Source organism: Passer domesticus, chromosome 1 (genome assembly GCF_036417665.1).
Source record: "Passer domesticus isolate bPasDom1 chromosome 1, bPasDom1.hap1, whole genome shotgun sequence".
Lineage (NCBI taxonomy): Eukaryota > Metazoa > Chordata > Aves > Passeriformes > Passeridae > Passer > Passer domesticus.
The window spans coordinates 108,535,411-108,556,073 of NC_087474.1; the positions used below are offsets into that span (position 1 = coordinate 108,535,411).

General features: G+C 35.7%; 1 protein-coding gene across 3 annotated transcripts in view; it reads right to left on the reverse strand.

Moving 5' to 3' along the window:
* CEP192 (centrosomal protein 192) overlaps positions 1 to 20,663 on the reverse strand; it is a 56,061-nt gene that overhangs the window by 532 nt on the left and 34,866 nt on the right. For 2 of the 3 annotated variants that reach the window (XM_064432855.1, XM_064432860.1), the window contains exons 32-43: positions 20,046 to 20,155; positions 18,708 to 18,849; positions 17,949 to 18,121; positions 17,518 to 17,641; positions 15,633 to 15,738; positions 14,085 to 14,289; positions 12,608 to 12,687; positions 11,646 to 11,741; positions 10,009 to 10,128; positions 6,110 to 6,231; positions 5,086 to 5,209; positions 4,564 to 4,622 (exon numbers count right to left, since the gene is read on the reverse strand). In XM_064432855.1, the coding sequence (XP_064288925.1) occupies positions 4,564 to 4,622; positions 5,086 to 5,209; positions 6,110 to 6,231; positions 10,009 to 10,128; positions 11,646 to 11,741; positions 12,608 to 12,687; positions 14,085 to 14,289; positions 15,633 to 15,738; positions 17,518 to 17,641; positions 17,949 to 18,121; positions 18,708 to 18,849; positions 20,046 to 20,155 (1,461 nt within the window). Of the gene's footprint in view, positions 1 to 4,559; positions 4,623 to 5,085; positions 5,210 to 6,109; positions 6,232 to 10,008; positions 10,129 to 11,645; positions 11,742 to 12,607; positions 12,688 to 14,084; positions 14,290 to 15,632; positions 15,739 to 17,517; positions 17,642 to 17,948; positions 18,122 to 18,707; positions 18,850 to 20,045; positions 20,156 to 20,663 lie in introns of those variants that run through there. The other variant, XM_064432866.1, reaches the window with a different exon arrangement.

Consider the following 20,663-nt stretch of genomic DNA (forward strand, 5'->3'; position numbering starts at 1 on the left):
TCATTGTTAATAAACAAGTAAATACTACCCGATAGACAAATTCTTGTCTAGTTTGGATTTTCACTGAAATGGTATCCTGGATGTGCACCAGATCATCAAGTTCAGTTTTATAGATTTGATTATCTATTTTTCTTCTGAAGGACTTTGATCTTCTGATTATACAAAGTAATACAATACTTTATGGCTGCTAGTTTACCGTGGTAAGCTTGGTCTGCCTCTTGGCAATATTGGCAGTGCATAAACTTTATTTAGAGCAAAATTACTACATTTCTTCACTTCAAACATCACACAAGTACACTAAAATTTCCAACTCTTTTCTGAAATCCATGCATTTGAAGCTACTCCAACTCTATTACTTCTAATTGCCTCCACATTAAGAAATATTTTGCTGAGTTATTGTAAATCAGTACGTCCATCCTCAAACAGCATTTTAGAGATTTTACACTGTTTTTATACAATTCCTCTTCTATTTGGTTTACATAAAAACTTACCAAATGTAATGGGTGTGTGTTAATTGTCAAAAGCCTAGACTGAATTACTTAAAAATATAAGCTGTGAAAGCAACAGCAGAAAATTCTGAGTGGCAGTCTATTGGATTCCCTGGCATCCAATAGAAACATCCAGCACTGAAACAGGTGGCACTAACAGGCACAAACTGAAATAAGGAATTATGCACAGTGTCATAATCAGCATCTAACTTAGTAGAAACAGAAAAGACAGTTTTGTTTGCTTTTACTACACCGTCAATTTTCTTTCCTTAACAGTGTATAGTATTATCCAAAGTCTCTGGGATGTGTTTATTTCTCCCACTTTTTCTCACGGCGTTCCTACCTTTTTGTACTCCTTTTCTCTACACTAATTCAAGCTATCATAATCAGTCTGTGATTTTAGCCCTCTACTCTCTCCCCTACCTACATCTGAAAGCATAGTAATACCTACTCTACACACAATTCTCATTTGCTACTATCACCCTTTGTGCTGAAGTAACCACATCAGCACTTTTTTTTTCTTTAAACAACACCCTGGTCAATCAAATGAGAGTACACACATTTAGAATAAAGACTGGGATGGTACAGTATTTTTTTATCAGGTGAATACAAAAATAAAGTACTAATTGTACCATAGTGAACTACAATCAACAGTGCACCAAAGGAATACAACCGACTCAGTTGCACAGCTCATACTCGACTGCCAAGTGTTGTATAACAAATCTGGCAGTGTCTGTGTTTTTAACAGTCTATGATATACAGGCTGAAGAGATTTACTCAGCTCATTAAAAAAAAAATCAGTTTTTTATAGCGAAGGACATCAGTATGACTATTTAATCTGTAGCATGCATTATGTTAGAAAACATAAATTTTAGTAGGAACAGAGTGTGAGGCTGCATATAATTACATCACCTGAGAATTTACAGAGGTAAAAGTAAATTCAGCAGAAAGCCAGAAGACATGCAGAAATCTGTATCATCTCCAAAATAATATATGTATGCTCCCTAATACATTACATAACACTTACTCAAAAAAGAACAATATTACCACACTCAAACTTACACTTTATCAAAAACTTAACAGTAAGTTAGGTATTGCTCTTTCAAAAAGATGGCCACATCTGGCTGGCACATTTTAATTTCCAGAATATGTACCATATGACCTCAATGATACTGAGGCAGAGCAGTTTCTCAGCAAATGACAGCCATATTAAATTCCTCTTGATCTCTAAATGCAGGTGTCCATTGGGCAGGTGCTAAACACCTTATTGTTCTTCCCTAAAAGCAGACTACATTATGTAGATACATTATGATACATTCCGTAGCCAGTTTTGTAGCAGTCAGTCAATGCTCACAATTGAGGTAAGACTCATCACACTTGCTTCCTAACACAAAGGGAAAGAAGTTATTTTCATTGTCTCAGCTACAAGACTGAAAAGTTCAGACTCCAGATGTAATAGCTTTCTGGGCTACCCCATAACATAAATGTTGTCAGAAATTAAGCAACCTGGAAGATTTTTCTCAAGTACAGTAATAAAAAGCTATCATTTCAGGACAAGTAGAATTCTGCTGCAGTTGACTATTTTTGTCTTAAAAACCCCTTTTATTTCAAACTTTCCACTATGCCTGCAATTCACTTAGTCTCTGAATAGTGTATGGCCTTTACAGGTTGTTGAACCAGTTTCAAGTGGTATTTCTGAAAAGCCAGGCATCTCTGAAGTCTGCTTCACAGACAAACTAATCCTCTAATCCTCAAAACACAACACTGCAGTAAGTTGAAAAAGAAGAGTATGGGCAGTTAGCCCAGTTTAAGCCATAGTAACCAGATGGTTCATCAATGAACAGTGACCACTGACACCCAGAAGGGTGAAGGGAACAACTCAACAAACAGCTTTACCTTTTAGTAGTATCTGAAACATATACTACCCTGTAATCAGATGGCTTCTGAAAGCAAAACAATTGGAACGCTTTTGTTTTCAAGCTTTAAGTAGGCATAGCAACCTGGTAGTCCTTCCAGAAACAGTCATTTGCCATTTTTTTAATGCTTAATTCATATGTTTGATTCACTTAAGATTCAATTGTTAAAAGTATTCTCCCTGCAGTAAAAATGAAATTCTAGTCTGTCAACAAACAGAACTCTTTTGGGTGTAAATTGCAGACAGAATTCCACAGCAGGGCTATGTACTGATACTTGGGGGTGGCATAGCCAATTGAAGGACTGGCAAAACTACTACACTGAATTCTGAAGGACAAGACTCTTGATATTAGATACAAACTTTCATTTTCTTTATCTAGATTTAAAACTTGATTACACAGGATTACTTTTAAATTTGGCCCTCAAAATTAAGAGCATGCAATAGAGCATGTTTATAGTACATTATACTTTTTTGGCAAAAAACATAATGGGAGATGGTACTTTCTACTCTTACACTCTTATTTACAGACTAATATTCCAAGTTCCTGCAAAGAATCTTCTCATCCAATTACTTCTGAGCATTACTTCCTAAGATGCCCAAGTTTAGAAGGAAACAGTTACCAGTGTTTTATTGATATCGTTCTTGATGCTATTCTTGAATAAAACCCATTTAAAATGCTTTTAACACTTTTTAAAAAAACATCTATCCAAGTCAAGCAAATCTTCTGTGCTTTATGCTCATAAATTGGAGAGCACTATGTTGACTTCAGAGAAATTATTTTTTAAAAGATAGGAAAAGCTGCTATTTGCAACCAAAGAAAAAACTGCCAAAGTTACTAGGAAAAAGAAAAGTAAACTGACTTTTAAACTTGTTATGTCTACTTTAGATAAATGCAGTAGTAGTAGTAGTTCATAATCTCATGCAGAAAACAAATATACCAAATAGTTTTTACAGCATTCCTCAAAAATGTTGTCGAAATATCCAAGTGTCTTCTAGTGAAGTTACTATTTTTTGTCTAGGATGACTAAATCAAGTCATTCTGTCCTTTGCTGCTGTACAGCCTCAGACAGATCTAGACAGTTATCTTTATTTGAATAGATGTTATCCTGGTCACTACCCCCAAAAAACCCCTTCTGTGCCATCTCATATGAAATATTTAATAAAAAGATGAGATTTAAATTGAAGCACTAACACAAGCCTAAGAGGAGTTACAACACTTGGCACTGAAAAGCGGCCTTAAGAATACCTTGAATACCTCTGGCTAACGCCAGCACAGCCTGTCTCTGTGATAAATGTGGAGCAGATTAGGAGGCAGAATATCTAACTCCCTTTGTGATTTGCTCACAATTTCTGCTCTCTATAGCCTTAGCTTTCCTGTGTTTAAAATGGGAACCTGTTTAAACACTGAGAATGTATGCTGTACCACTTCTAATGAAACAATAATTTCAGGAAGCATTTCTGCTTCCTGACAACCCCACTGTTGCAGATGAGCATGTGAGATGCTGTACTTCTTGAAGAGATGACTAATACTACTGTCACATACTTGTTGTAATGAACTCCACAGATGACTGGGTTTATTTTCAGGGATTGCTATCACTAACTCAAAAATTTCTTTTATGCAGGTGAAATGCTGAACTAGTTGGTATGACCAGACACTTCCAGTGGCTGCTGAAACCTTGTGCTTGCAGAGAATCTTTGATGCAGCTCTGCAGGTTTGTCAAATTAGAAGCATGATGAAGGCAATTTGCTTGGTCTGTTGTGCAGAAAGTATAAATGGAAGGAATGACTTGATTGTGCACAGCATGCCAAATGGTTACATGAAGCATTAGGCTTAACATTAAAAGCAGCAGCACTGTTAGAAACAATTTGCAGGGAAGCAATTGGCAGATGCAGAAATAACTGTGTGGGCTCATTCTGTTTCAAACAGAGATTAGAGAGTACAGTTTAACCAAAAAGAAAAAAAAGAAAAAAAACCAAACCACAAAAACCACCCAACCAAAAAAGCCTCACCCAACCCAAAACCAGTGACCATACACAAAAGCATCCAGAATATTTATATGTACATTTTAGCACTGTACATATATAGAAAACATTTATCTTACTGAATTATTTGGTTAATTTTTTTTGTTAGGAGAAAATGTTAGCATATGCATTACTCACCTCAGACAGTATTTCAAGTGCTTGATGTAGAAAGGCTCCCTGGGTTTTACAAATTTCAGCTGTAATTTAATACAAAATGCTTAGAAGTGCACTATATTTAAGTCCATCATATTCAATTTATGACACGTGTAAGATAAATCAGGTCACTTACAAATACAGTCTTACATAGACCCAGGGTTTAAAAATACAGAATGCCCACATTTGTGAACAGTAAAGAAAAAAACTTATTTTTTGAATGAATTTTAAAAACTAAAATCAGTAAATCAGAATAATAACAAACCTATGCAAACTATGTTCTACCAAACTATCCTATTAATATATTACAAATACACTCAGTTATTCAATCAGACAAAACAGAAAAAATACACATCAAAATTTTTCAAATATTGATTTTTGGAACTAGCAAACTAAGACATGTACTATTGCAATCTTTGTCAAGAGTAAAAAAGAAAAAAAACAGTGCAGTTGAGCAACTGAAAGGATTTACAAGTATGTATTTAAGATGAAGTCTGTCAGACTTACCACATGGGTTACACGGGAGTTATTCCGCAAGTGGACCTTTAATGTGCATGTTTCCCCAACTCTGGTTAGAGGAAAAACGTAGACATCTTCTGGTGCATATACCCCTTGAACGACCTCTTTTTGTCTGATTTGAAAAAGGGATTTAAGACATTAACATTTCTGACCTGTATGATCAGTGCATATTGATTGCATACTTGAAGTAACAGGAGTATTTTCTGAGAATAAATCAGGAAAGATGGAAAGGTCCAGAAAACATCAACTCTCTCACCTTAAGTTTTATAGGCAAGATATTTTAGCCAGACAGAATAAGTAAAGCATCACTGTGGCATAAATATACAGGAATTTACTTATATGAACTTTTGCAGTCTGAGTTTTTCCCCCATATGCTTTATCAGAGACCTAGAGTCTTACCAAAGATTGAAGGTTTGAGCAAACACTTTACTCTTCTGCCATATTCACATCATCCCATTGTAAAAGAACTGACAATTAACTTAAGACTGACCATCAAAGTTAAGATATGCAGTACTGTGGTTTTCTCAGAATTGACTTCATAGTGAATTGGGGTGTCCACATGGCAAATATACAAAAAGCATACACAAAATTCTACTGCCAAGACCAGTTCATTTACCACAGCATATCATAGTTAGAAACTTAGAAACTCAACTGAAAAGAAAAGGCATGGAAATTGAACTATACAAAGACACTGAGAGGTTTTGGCAAGTCCGTTTCTCACAGCTGCTCACTCTAACATAGAATCCCAGGATCATTCAGGTCAGAAGACACTCAGATGGTCTCTAGCTCAACCTCTTGCTCCAGTCAGAGTCAGGTGTGAGGTCAGAGCAAGCTGACCAGTTAAATCTCACAAACATTTGAGGACAGAGACTGCACAGACTCTCTGTGAAGCCTGTTTCACCACACAGAAGTCCCAGTAGTATAAAAGGTTTTGGTTGTGGAGTTGGGTTCCACTCCCTCACCCTTTTACCCAGCTGCAGACACACTCTTGTCAGGTTTTGTCCATACATACCTTATTCTTTTTGGTTGTCCTTCAGAGTAAGCTTTCCTTTCTGGTGTAACTGGAAGCTCAGTTTTTTTGAGGGCACTTGGAGAAGATTTCACAACTGGTGTTTCATTTTCTGCTTTAGTACTCTATTGAAAAAACCAGAGAAGATTCTCAACTCCAAGTTCAAAAGTACTTAAGTATTCAGGAATATAAGTAATTCCCCTTACCCAATCCACAACTTTTTATTTAAAGAATAATCTTTTTATAGAAGAATATTCTTTTTACGTAAAGAATAATCTTTCAGGAGCATGAGAGTCTGGATCATTGAGATGGAAGCAATTAGTTAGGAGGACTACGTCAGAGGCTTCTGTGCTTTACAAGTACTTATTTATTACTAGACATTTCACAACAAACTAGGAGTGCAGGTGGAATATCAAAAAGGCTGCAAGCAACCAAGATTTTACTAAAAGCCAAATAACCCCTCACTTCCTCTGCAGATATTATGCCCATATGCCTCAAGAACAACCAGTTTGGCTAAACAACTGCTCAGAAAGAAGGAAGGCATAAGTCAGCATTACAATCTGAATTCTCAAAATAGCAAAAAGCTTGGTAATAATTTTTTACTATGAATAATATCTTTCTCAAAGAAAGGCCTCTCCAGAGAGGGAGAAGCAGATAATGCACAATATGGTATTTTCTGCATTCAGAAATTAGGCCAAAATATTTACCATCACCAAGACCCCCACTTAAGGTGTTCTGACACAAGGCAACCAGATCACCCAATGGGAATAATTGGACAAATAACCAATTTCAAATTCTGTCTTGCTTAGTGAATCTTGCCAGATATTCTTTGGAGTCCCCTTGGGTCACAACATCTTCAACAAAGTTAAAGAACCAAAAGAACCTCCTACACTTATGGTTGTACAACATTATGTCAATTTTTGAAATGGTGCTGACGTTTTAGACAAGCAGTTGATTCCCTGACGCAGGGAAGATGAAAAAAATAGATTCATCTTCAATAGAGCTGCTATGACAAACTTGTCTTTTAGACATTCATTTCTTCTATTGAAAGAGCTGCTAATCAGTCTGTCAGAAATAGCAGCAGCCATAAAGAAATCTTAATCTTATTTTAAAGAATATATTTTTCAGTTGCAAATAACCCAAGAACCCTAGCAGAACCTAATAAAGACAAGAAGGGATTTCCACACGTGTCTTGTTTCAAGTCCTTTTATTTTTCCGTGTAGTGGAAAACAATGGGCATCATGCCTCTGTTATCATTCAAATTCTAATTTATCAAAAGGCAATTTGACTGCATGAGAATAAGGTACATTATGGAAAATGGTCAGAAGTTACCCCAGTCTTTATAAGGGCATCTTGAAATACTGCTTGCTTTACCACAGCCTGTACTGACTTCTGCTGTTTCAATTGAGAGCAGTATATTAACACTCCAAATGGTTACAATTGAGTGCTGCAGATCCAAAGACACCTCAGGAACACAGAAATTTGTATAGCTTGAAAATTTGAATTATTTTACTCACAGAGTTTAAAAAGATTTTCTCTCCTCTCACTTTTGAGATGCACAAAGATGATGAAGCTTTGTGCTGCTGATACTTTCAAACATATTTAATGTTACTTATGTATGCTACTTAACTTTTTAAAGTACATAAACCATGTAAATTTAAAAATGGCATGCATTCAGCATTTGTAGTATCTTCAAAAAATAGCAGGGGTTCTTTATAAAGTCCTCAACTTTCTACATACTAAAGCAACAGTCAGGACTTTGATGCTGTCTCAGCCTTGTGGCAGGTGCTTGCTAGTTCACCCAGAAGGGACTGATAGTTAGATCCAAATACCAGTCCAAGACTCCTGTGCACAATACTCATTTTCAGCTCAATGATCTTCAAAGAGACCCCAGTAGCAGGAAAAAATGTTCCTCAGGAAAAAAAACAAAACCTAAGTTTGAATGACCAGCACTGAGAGGCTGGGGGTGCAGAGCACACAGAGAATCCCTCCTTCCTCTGTCTCTCGGACTGGTTTTGGAGACATGGTGATCTGAACTCTTGACTACAGTTCCCAGTGATGAGGACTGCACACACATGTAGAGCATAATCAAAATTATAGTCAATTAATTTGTTAGGAAAAATGTTAGAGGGGTATGTGCCACTGATTTTCCTAACTTAATGTTCTTTTAGTCCTTTCCTGAGCTCTTTGAAATTTTTCATTTTTTCTGATGTGGTGCTATAAATAACATCACTCAGTCACTCTGAATGACAGTCAGTCACTCTTCCTACTTCATTCCATCAAAAGTCACATTAACCACAGCTGTAGCCCCCTGCCTCAGCAAAGCCACCAGATTCCTTTTCAAAGTTTTAGTAACACTGCCTAAACTCTTGATCCCGAGAAGATAACAGATTATGATTCACTTGTCTTGCCTTCTCAACTAAAAGCTGCAACACTTTAAATGTTCTGTGTTGATCCCTCTTCTGAACAGATGCATGGTTCCCTACCTAGCTGATAAATACACTACTTCCTTTTCAATACACTACTTCCTTTTCAAATCTTTCTGAAAATGATCGTGACAGGCATCTCAAGTATTTTCTACAATTTTTTTCCCATGTGCAGAGATACTATCAAGATCTAATTGTTAACAGCTCGTAAAAAAAAAAATCAACAAATCTGACACAGTAGTTCAAAAACATTACTATCAAGTCATGCTCCTCAAAGATTTACACAACTCTGACAACTAGTCATGTTTTAAGAAGACACTTCTTTAAAACTCTAGAGTTCTGTTAAAGAATTAATCTTCTCCATATTTCAAACAGCTTTAAAAAGACAAATAACTTAGATGCTTTCCTTATTTTCAGAAAAATTATGACCAAAGAATTTGATAAAAGCTTAATAAAAAACCCTAAAATCAAACACTATACAGAAAAAAAAAATCAGAAGTTGTTTAATATTAAACCTTATTACAATTACTCTTTCAACACAATTAATTTGGAAAGAACAAGGAATCTACAAAACTAATGTAAGGTACCTCATCAAGAAGGATAAGTAAGGTTCTTGCTACTGAAGCATGGTTACTACTCCAAAGAAAGATCCCAAATCTTTCAGTGGACTTCTTAGAAAAATGAAGTCAAACCTTCTAAAGAGGACAGCAAAGCATATATAGCAATCATGCCATACTGACTGTACAAAGCTCTTCACATTCAGTTTATTTAACTAATCATTGTAATTAATTTTTCCTTATGGTAATAAATCCTCTGTCCTATGTAGATTCCTCTTGTATTGATGGGATAAAAAGCAAGGTAAGGAGAGAGAGCACAGAAAACCAGTTCCAACTCCCAACCCACTTCTTCCAAGCCTTACCATAAAGTTTGAGCTGAGGAACAACAGGGGAGCAAAGGGGAGCTCAAAGCCAACTGCTCCTACGTATAAATTTCACTGTCATCCCAACCTACATTGTTACTCTGATAAAATACTGAAGCAGGTTTTATTAGAGACACAAATACCCATCACCAAGATGCATATTTGAATATTCCAAAACTGCATTGAGTTATGTATTATAGCAAAGGTCAGTTACTTCACTACTCATTTATAAAAATAAAACCAACAAGCAAAAAACCAATCAAAAGTGATAGAAATATCTTTTTCTACAGAAACAATTCCCTTAGAATGTAAATTTGTCTCTACTCTCTTTGATCTAAATGAAGTTTTATATCATAAATGGCAAAAGATAATGCATTATCACATAAGGAAGAGGAACATAAGGAAAAAAAATACAATTTAACCCAGCAAAAATACTAGCAGAGTTGAGGTTTTTTCCAGAATATACCAATGTATATATGAAAGAGTAGTGTGTAGTAAAATCAAGACATTATCAAAAATTTGTGCTCTAACAGTGTTTATAGCTTTTATATACTCACATTTCCAGAAAGCTGGAATTTTAATTTGTGTTTCCTACTTGGATTTCCAACTGAGCAATACTCAAGGTCCCAGAACTGGGAGTAATCTCCTTTGTCTCTAGGTGAAAAAATTACAGCGACCTGCATAAAATAAAAAAAAAAAGGAACATTTTGCAGAACACTAATAATCTTCAGAATCTTCTCATCTTCACAATTTTACCTGTACAAAGTTATGGTTCAGCCAGCACAAAATTTACACTACAGAACACACATGGCACACTCAGGTGATCTTGCAGAAAACTATACAACTAGCTAGTCCTCCTCTGCCAGCAAGTGGAAAAAAAATGGATGAAACATGTTGTGCAAGCAATTTTGAACAAAACTTGAGTTCAGATAATCTGCTTTAAGCAAAGCCAGCAAGTGCTGGCACAACTACTTCTGTAAAATGGAGAGAAAGGGGACCAGGAAGGGAAATATGTGCACCTGAAAAAACTTACTTTGTCCGGCAACTAAGTTGTGAACAACTCAACTCCTCCAGCTCCAAATCTGTAAGTGCACTGAACTACAATTATTAGAAAGCCTAAAATTTAAACCAACTTGCAACCTATGAATTTAATCGTCCTTAAAGGTCACCTATGTAACAAAGGCTTGTCTCCATATAGTGCTGGACCAGGTTAATTCAAGAATAAACTTCAGAACTGAGGTTAAGGGAAGATGAGAAAGAGAGCAGCTGATTAGAATAGACCACTACAACTATATCTAATTAGCCAATCATAATATCCACTGCAAAAAACCAGCCAGTCATGATAGCACTATACCTTATCAGCTCCAGCCCACAGCCTGGCATGCCAATGATGTAAATATTATTCAAATAGGCCTGAACTAGGATTGCTAAAGCAAATACAATTGTTTCAATTCAAATAATGACTTGCAATATTAGGAAACTACTATGAAACTGGAGAGGAATAGTTTTTTATTCTTGTAAACAGATTATTTATTTATTTATATATTTCTATTATATATATTTATTATTGTCAATAGAAATTGCATCTCTATGGAAATAATGTCATAGTTATCCATAACAATGAAAATATAGGTGTTAATGAAGATGGAAAGATAAAACTGAAGTAGCATTCTGAGAGAAGATGAAGGAGGAAAGACCCTTACAAACCCATTCAGTCCATCCTTGGATGTGCTTTATAATTGTGGTTATGAAACCCTCTACTGGCAGGAGATAAAATTGCAAGTCAAAGGAAACCAACTTTAGGAGACAGCTGTTCCTGAACAAGTACAGCAAGAATGCTTCAAGGAAGGGAATCAGGTGCTTACACCAGGTTTTTTAAGAATCCAGGATTATTTGCCATTTTCTTCTGGAATTTTAAAAACATTTCAAATAATTTTCTCTTCTAAAATAATTTGTTGTTAAAAACCCCCAAACAGTAACAAAAACACACCACCACATGGAAATCAAACTACTTTGATTGCATGAATTCTTAGAATCAACTCTGCTGAATTAAGCTGATACAGAATATCTGACACACTCCAGAATACTGGAAGGCCAACATTTTATCATTATCAAATAAAATTTATTTCTCATTTAAGATCTTATTTTGCAATTAAGATACACTAATATGCCTGAAATATTTATAAATGTTTACCTTCTCTTGTCCATGACCTTCGAGAGTACCAGAAACACGTGAAAATCCGAAAGCAGAGTAAGGAACCCTATAAACAGTGCCACTTCCATCCACACCCTGCAAATCAATTTATGAGTCAGATTCGAAGGGAAAGGAAAAAAATAGCCTGAAACCACACAATACACCCACACACAGCCCCCCTTGCATAAGACTGAGGAAAATACACCCAATTAAGGTACTTTTAAGTAAAGAATTGAAACTAACTCCATAAAAGCAAATTAATAAAGACTGAAATTACTAAATCCAGTCACCACTACTACTGACTTACAGTTCAGAAGTGGTGCACTGGCTAGAACATGACATACTCAGTCCCATGGGTACTGGTAGGGAAAGGTGCTATATAACCCTTTTTCATCATTTCATAGCAACAGAGCATAACAATAATTCTAGCATAAAATCAAAAATCATCATAGCATTTCAGACTATCAAAAAATAGGGAAGCATTTACAAATACCAACAGCGAGGCACAGGCAACAGCACTGTAATTAAAATAACCTTCACCTAACTCAAATTTCTACAGAGATACCACGTACAGTGCAGTTTCAGCAGCACAAGCCTGGCACAAGACAAGTCTGGCATTCTGCAGCCAAAAAGAGACACTTATCTTTCATTTATGCTTGATCACTTAATGCAATCTGGATGATGACACTGTATGAGCACAAGCAAACTCTGTAAATCAGTAAGTGAAACAGAAACTGTACCACAGAGCACTGATTGATTCATAGTCAGGGAGCACATTAGGGATGAAAAAAAGGAGCAAAACATTTCCCTAATATGGACAGAGGAAAAAAACCTTTGTAACTGAGGTCATGCTCAAATATACAGCCTTCCTTGAGAGGCAGCAGGGAGAGAGAGCACAGCAGGAAAAGTTAAAATAAAACCCAGGGATTTGCATAAAACTCCCAATGTAAGCATTCACTCACTTTAATATAGGGTGGTGCAAAAGATGACAATTTCCACTTCAGAGTTTCATTCCCCTTATTCTCCATTTCCAGGTAATTCTCTAAAAGAGAAATATCAGACCAGTATACTAAACATCTTTGTTCAAGTATCCCTGGTTTTGTAAAGAGTTAAGCAGAAACTGTGTTTCTAAATGAACACAAGTTTAGTGGAAACAGTTTTCATTACAACAAATCTCAAGGGCAGACCTAAACAAAGTACATTGTCATAACATTTGTAAAAGCTCATATACAAGAAATTTAGACTCCACCAAAAAATCCCCAAAAAGATATCCAACTCCCTCCCAAGATATTATTTGATCATTCAGAGACAAAACACAGTATTTCCAGTCTGGGACCAGATAACCTTGTATCAAATAATGTGTTTTGTTACTCAGCATGCATATAAATATATGTCTCTTAGCAGGAATCAATAGGACAAGATCATCTCAGTCTAGAACAGCACTTCAAAAAGTTCAGTTGCAGACATAAATTATACAGGAAATATATAAACACCAAAGTATTATATTACAATCCTTTCATAATTTTAGCAAAAAAACCCCCAGATATAATTGATAAATTAAATCTTGAAAGTCCTAAAGTCTGCTGGAAAAAATTAGTGACAATGGATCATTAAAAAAACCTTCATTACCTAAAAAAGTAAGAACTACAAAAACTCTGGTAGCTAGATAACAGAATGAGAGGTCTATAAAGTTACTTTGATAATTTTAAGCATTACTGGAACTAAAAATACAGTCCAAGCATTTCACTCATTATCTACCTGTCCTCCTCAATCACTATGTACCAAGACAAGGACAGCCAGCCTTACAGCTGACACTCCTACTGTCTTTAGGAAGAGCATTTATCTCCCTGCTAAACACAGACAGATTGGTCTCATCTCTTATGGGCATAAATGCAGATGAGAACAGGTCTACTGCAAAGGTGCCTTGAGCCAGAAGAGTTTCAAGTACACACAGTAACCTTCTAACTCTCTCTTTTCCCAGGCACAGGGTAGCTGCATTCATCATAGTGGCAACTGATTTGTCTGCATGCAAACCTAACTGTGGAAAAAAGGTGTGACTATACTGAATAAGGAGAACTAGGGGGGGAAAAAAACCAACACAAAACACTCACCCCAAAAAACAAAACAACAACAAAAACAAACAGCAGCAACAAAAAAACCAAACAAAATCCCCCAAAACAAAACACAAAAAAACCCCAACAGCAACAAAAAAAACCCCAAAAACCCCAAAACCCCCAAAAAACCAAACCACAATCCAAAAAAACCCGAAGAGCATTTCAACCTAAAGGCAGAAGTGGGTAACTGGTCATTCACACTTACTAGACCAAGAGAACAAAACTAAAGTCAAGGCATTAAAATTCCCAAACATGCAATATAGTACACAAAGCCTCTGAACACAAGATACTACAGATGCTATATTTAATAACTAATTTCTCTTACCTGAGCTTTGACCAGATCTTGTTTTAGGAAAAACAACGTTTCTGTTCTTTATGTCCATTTCTGCTACGGGGAACCTGGGGAGAGGCTTTGGCACATCAGCAGTGGGATTTTCAGACTGTGGAGTAATTATGTCACATCTTCTACATGGAAGGTCTGATCCAGACACGCTCTGTGTGACAGCCTCTTGAATAAGCACTTTTATAAACTTTTGCATAATTTGGAGAAAAGCAAAGTTTTAAACAGTGAATATTGATATATCAACAAGTCAAACTATTTAGCTTACACACAAGAGCTTATGTTCAGCTTTACATTTCAACAAAGGAAAGCTCTCATACATTACATCGCCAGATCTTCTCCAACCTCAAAAGTTTAAAGATTCCAGCACACGTTTAATTTAGGAGAAAAATAAACATTCAAAGAAAATTCGCTATCTAGGCATTTTAATTCAACAGGAATAATAATTTCAACTAGTTTAACTGACAATTCCTACAACATTTTCTGTTGCAGATAATGGAAACAGCTGCCTCATTCCGAAGGAACTTTGTGTTCCCATTTGCTACATAATTAGAAATTTTAAGTTTCAATTAATGCTAGCAAAATCATAGCGTACTTTTTGCTGATTTGGAGAGGTAGGAAATAAATGACAAAAGCATTATTAACTACCAGATTTCTTATAATTTGATTGGTTTTGTTACATTCTCTACGTTTGTCCTAGTAGATTTCTTAAATCCTTTTCTCATATTGTAGAACTTAACATAGTTAACTACATGCAGTTATCTCCTTCTCAACAACTTCCCTGTTTATTTGGGTTTTTTGAAGGCAGTTTCCAGTTCTGTATCATACCTCACAATTCCCTCCATAGAAAAGGAAAGTAGATACAGTTTTATCCTTTCAGTGTCTATTTCTCTCTCCATGCATTGTTACGAATAGCCCAAAACATACACTGACAGTAAAAATAAGGAAAAAAGTCTCCTTCTTTAGGAGAGATTACCAAAGACTCCTTCTGTTTTAAACAGAAAAAAAGAAAAATTGTTGGCTTCATAAATTTCATTTCTGTGCTTCAATTTTATCAGGGAAATGTCTTGGATTAAAATCCATGAATAGGCAGAACCTGTTCTGGACATTCTTTATCACAGACCTGTCATCCAGAAGGCCAAGTTTACCTTAAGGGAGCCCAAAAGGAACTATGGTGAATTGTCCAATACCCTCTTTTACCTTCTTTTATTTTACAATATGATGCAAACTACTTTTATGTGTGCACGCCTACATATATATATTGTTTTAGAAAATGATGCATAAGGCAGTGGTGGGTGCAATTTTGTTGAAAATTCAGTTAGTGTTCAAATCATATTAATTCTTCAGAGAGGAATGAACCAAAATCAGTTTACAAAATGGCATCTTGACTACTTTTCTTTATGAGAACTTTACAAATTAAAAAGAATAATGAAAGTTGACAGAGCTTCTGACTCAAATCTACAAGGTTTTAGCAACTTTATTAGAACTGATAAATTAAAAGTTGCAATCTGAAGTCTCAAGTAAAGCACGTACCTTTAGTCCATCATCACAATGGATATAGATTAGGCCACTCCAAGGAATTAATGTGGGCCTTGTGGCAAGTGATGGATTAGGACTCACCAGAATTACTGTACTGCCCCTAAAAAAAACCACCAAAAATAGCCCAATCAATCAACTAGCACGATTCTCATACTAGAATCAGTATCTACAACATTTGTTACTAGCCCACCCAAAAAAAAAAGGTGCACTTTTAAGATAGCAGATAAGTGAAGATGCTCTACAGATAGTTAAATTTAAGGTATTCAGATATGCAATATATTATGCTTAATAGCCACGATCCCAGGATCTTCTTCCACAATCACTGAGAAATCAGATCACCTCTTTTCATGGCCTAACTCAGTTCAAGAATTCTGCAGGCTCCAGCCCTCACAGTGCAGAGTGTAAAATATTCTGGCTGGCTCCTATTCTGACAGGTTGACTGCCCTTGGCTCTGTGAGGAGATGGTCATGAAAAACAGAAAACTGGGCAAGTGTAGCTTGCTGTGCTTATGTCAGCTGTTCCCACGGGTCTGCTTCCTACTTGCAGACCTCTGTTCTTGATCCAAACTACTTACTTGGACCCAAAATGTGAGGATTCTGCCCACTCTTTTCCAGTGAACACATTTTAAAATTCTACACTGCAAGAAAATTGCCTGCAGAAGGCTTTCAATATCCTGTTTTTAAGAAATCATCCAGACAATCTTGAATTTGGAGTATGAGACACTCAGTATGTCCTTACTTTCACAGCTACTGGGAAGTCGTTCATTGTTACAGCTTTTTGAGACTATTTTTCTAGGCACTGAATCTGCAATGAGTGGCAGATATCCTAGCCCTTCCATGGAACTCTGTTTTGCTATCAGTAGTGATGAAAGTTTCCCAGAAATTTGCATATACATGAATATGAAATTAAGTGTTTAAAATGCAATCAGAGAGGCAGAACTGAAGAGAAAGTATGTTTGGGTAAACATCTTCAAAGTTAAAGCAACTACTGAAATACAATTCTGAAAGCAAAACTTATTTTTTGGTGGGACACTTTTTTTATAAGATGAGAATAGTTTAATAACAGAGTCTTAAAGCTGTTCTGAACTGAACCTTAAAAAACACCAGCAACTTAGAAGGGAAAGGTGAGCAGACCTTTCAAGCATAAATTCTGCAAGTCTTTGCTGCCATATGTGAGAAGTCTCATATACATATACAATGATATTATGACTACTTTTCCAAAAATATCCTAATTAAGGCATGGGCAAGCTGACACTGGCATGTTATTATTTTCATACCTACAGATACTGAGAAACCAAAGGTTGAATGTCAAAACCCAGTTTTCTCAAAATAAAAAGAATGCCAAAATCAAGTTGTGAGAAATATCAGCACATTTGCTAAAGAAAATGCAAAGTCCCCAGAGGAAAAGGCTTCTATAAGAACTGTTATTTTGGGGATTCTTTTATTGGTTGTGGAAGGGAGGAAGCGTTTTTTGTTTTTAAATGCACAGCTAAATCTTAAATAAAAAACTACTGTGAAAATAGATTTTTAAAGCTTCATCTTCAGTGGCCATTCAGCTCCTTGAAAACTATGCAACAATAACAGTACTTCCAGGCACAGAAAACTCCTGGCACTGTGGTAATTATACTCATGACAGAAGAACATTCCCATAATACACAACTGTAAAAAGATATGGTCCTAAAAAAAGCTAGATTTGAATGTTAGTTGACAAAAAGTCTATACCCTGGAACTAAAACAGTTTCACGGTGCAGTCTAAGCAAACTAAATTCTTAAAAACCAACTAAAATTCCTAAACTAATTACACACTTAAACTAAAAATAAATTCCTCCAAAACCTCACCACACTTTCACACATAAAAGAACTTATGGAAATATACTTGCCCTGGTTCAGTATCTCCATGTTGAGGGGTTATAGTAAGGCAGTGAGCTGGCCATGAAAGTTCAAATGTCAACATACGATTGGAATTGTTGACGATTTGTACACGTTTAGTATCTGCTGTTTCACCTGTAACACAAAAAGAAAAAAAGCTAACACCTACCAAAATTCACAAAAATGCCCAAGATACAGAGATGCAGCAATGAAAATAAAGTATTTTCTGCCCTAATTTTGCCTTCACATTACTTTAAAACCTTCACAGGTATGCAGTGCATTCTCTATGTATACACAGAGAACATCACCTCTGATGATTTATCCAAAACTGTGCTCAAATCAAGTCTGCATAAAGATGACTGGCCAATCCACACGTATCAACATCTTATACAGTTATCTTAATACTTAAGTGGCCATTTCATTAACTTCAAAAAATACTTACCAATAGAGGGAGATGTCAAAGTCAAATACTCAGGTGTAACAGTCCAAGTCTGTTGAGCATCTGGTTTATTCTGAGCTAGATCATTAGTTTTTGCAGATAAAGAAGTACCCTGAGGTCCTTTAACAGGAAGAACATCCAAAGTTGCACCAGTATGTCTGACAAAGTTCTTCAACCTGAAAATAAGTCACCATTAAGCAAAAGCAGTAAAAAAATACCTCATGAGTAATTATAACAGCCTACTCTTAGTATTTCTCAAAATTTTATTACTGAAGCACAATACTTTTTACATGGGCCCTCAATTTAATTCAATTCTCCATTAAGTATAAAACAATCCAGCAGCTGTATCAGGACACAGCTTTTTCACAGTATGTTTGGAAGTGGAAGGTACCATTTAGAATGAGAGGAACTAAAAGCAACAATTATCTTCAGAAGATAATAATATAAAATAATTTGAAAACATATACAGAGAAAACAAGTACTGCATAGAGAAATAAGGCAATGCAAGTTGAGTTTCACAGTATGCTGTGCAACACATTCTGGAGATCAGGAGGGACCTGTGAAGATCACCCAGTCCAACACCCCTGCACAAAGGAGGCTCAGCTACAGCAGGGAGTCCCCAACTTTGCCCAGCCAGGTTTTTAATTTCTTCAGAGATGAAAACTTCACAGCCACTCTGGGCAACCTGCTCCAATGTCTCACCACCCTCACAAGAAAAAAACACAAGTACATACATATAATTACTAATTATGATCCCAGTACCTGTCCAGTTCCAGTTGGGGTCCCGAAGACTGCTGAAAGCCATCCTGATCACAAGTGGAATATCCAACCACAGAAAGGAGAACCTTTTGCATATTTGCATAGAAAAGATGGATATCATTTGTCTCTCGTGGGACATCACACACTAAAAATGAGAGCAATAGAGCAATTCTAGTAAGAAAAATTCTATAATACTCAGAAATTGCACCAGAGAGATTTAAGACATAATCATAGTTAATAATCCATCAGCTAAGAAATCCTAGATCATGCCAAAACTACTTCCTGCAAGTTTAGTTATCAGGTGTAGCTCAACACTAACATCAAATACAATACATAAATCCAAATACACACCAATTTAAAACTTTTTAAGATATAATAAATATGACATATAAAAAATAAATATAAAAATATTATCATATAGTTTCCACCTTTACACGAATGCTATATAGTAATTTGATTCTATGCCAAATTAGAGTTAGCTTTTACTTTTTTCTCCAACACCGGCTTTACAATTTGAAAGGATACTCCATAATCCAAGTGTCTAATGTTCACTAGGATTTCATCTCAACTAAGATGAATGGTAAAAAGAATCTTTACTTTGCCAATTAAAGACAATATACAATTCATAGGGAAAGAAACAGACTATATTTATTCAGGTGTAGTAGCCTTAGGACAGTAAGTAATTCCCTATGTGAATATAACTACCTCAAGAATATGGTTTGACAGCAAATTTATTCATGACACGTATGGGATTGAACAGTTGTGGGGTGCTTTAAGGAACCCTTTACAATATACTGTATTTTTATTAATGCATTTCTTACTAACAAGCAGAAGAAAAAGCTATCAAATTTAGGAAGGAAAAGAAATATATATTTTGGTATCAGTCAAGCTGCCTGCCTCTCAATTTTCAAATATTATCTTTGTACAACAAACTGAATCTTTCCCAATAGTTAATAAGGCAAATACTTTTCAAATAAACTCAGCATTTTTAATGCTATAATATTTACAGACTGGGGATTCATGTTGCTAGGAAAAAAGCACAGAAAATCATTTAAATAAATAATACTAAATGAAAAATTACACATTCTGTTGTGATGGGTTGACCCTGGCTGGATGCCAGGTGCCCACCAAAGCCATTCTATCACACTCCTCCTCACCTGGACTGGGGAAAGAAAATATAACTTTGCCCAGTACAACTGTCCAAATTCCAAATTTTTCTTCTACATTTATTTTTAAAAATAGTGAAAAAATAGTGAAGAAGTAACTAGGATTCAAGCCAAAAGCACATTTGCCACATGGAAACAAGTATTATATTTTTCTTTCAAGAAGTCATACTCTTACCTTCTGTCACAAGCTGCTCCCCTTGAAATTCTTCATCAAATACAGCATTTCTCACTAAGTTGTTTTCTGGGATTATACGTTTTTCTACCCCAGGTTTATACATCACAGCTCTGTTAGAAGTAAACAGAAGTCATTAAATTAAACAAAGTACTAGAAACAACAAATTGAAAAGATTGATACGAATCGAAAAATCCAGCATAATTTTCACTTCATCATTTCTTGACTACACGAAGCTCAAATCTGGGAACATCCATTTAAAACTGGAGTCTTTTCACAGTCTTAAAATGGTTAAAGAAATACCTGCTCTATTGCTGCAGAGTAAAAGGAAATGCTGAAATAATGGTTACCATATGTTTGTCTTTCCATACTTGTTCTCTGCTGTCAGTCACACCTACCTAGATTTTTGAAAAGTATATCAGGCATCTGAGTGATGTTTCAATCACCACAGGAAGCAGGAGAATGCTATTTTGGTTACAAGCGAAAGTTTTTTGAGAGGAAAAATTGACTAGTCAATGTCAGAGTGGCAGCAGGTGCCAGCCAACAGCAGGAACACAGAGCCAAGGAGCATGACTGCCAACAGAATAGAAAAGACTGGGAGGCACAAGGATATAAATAGTC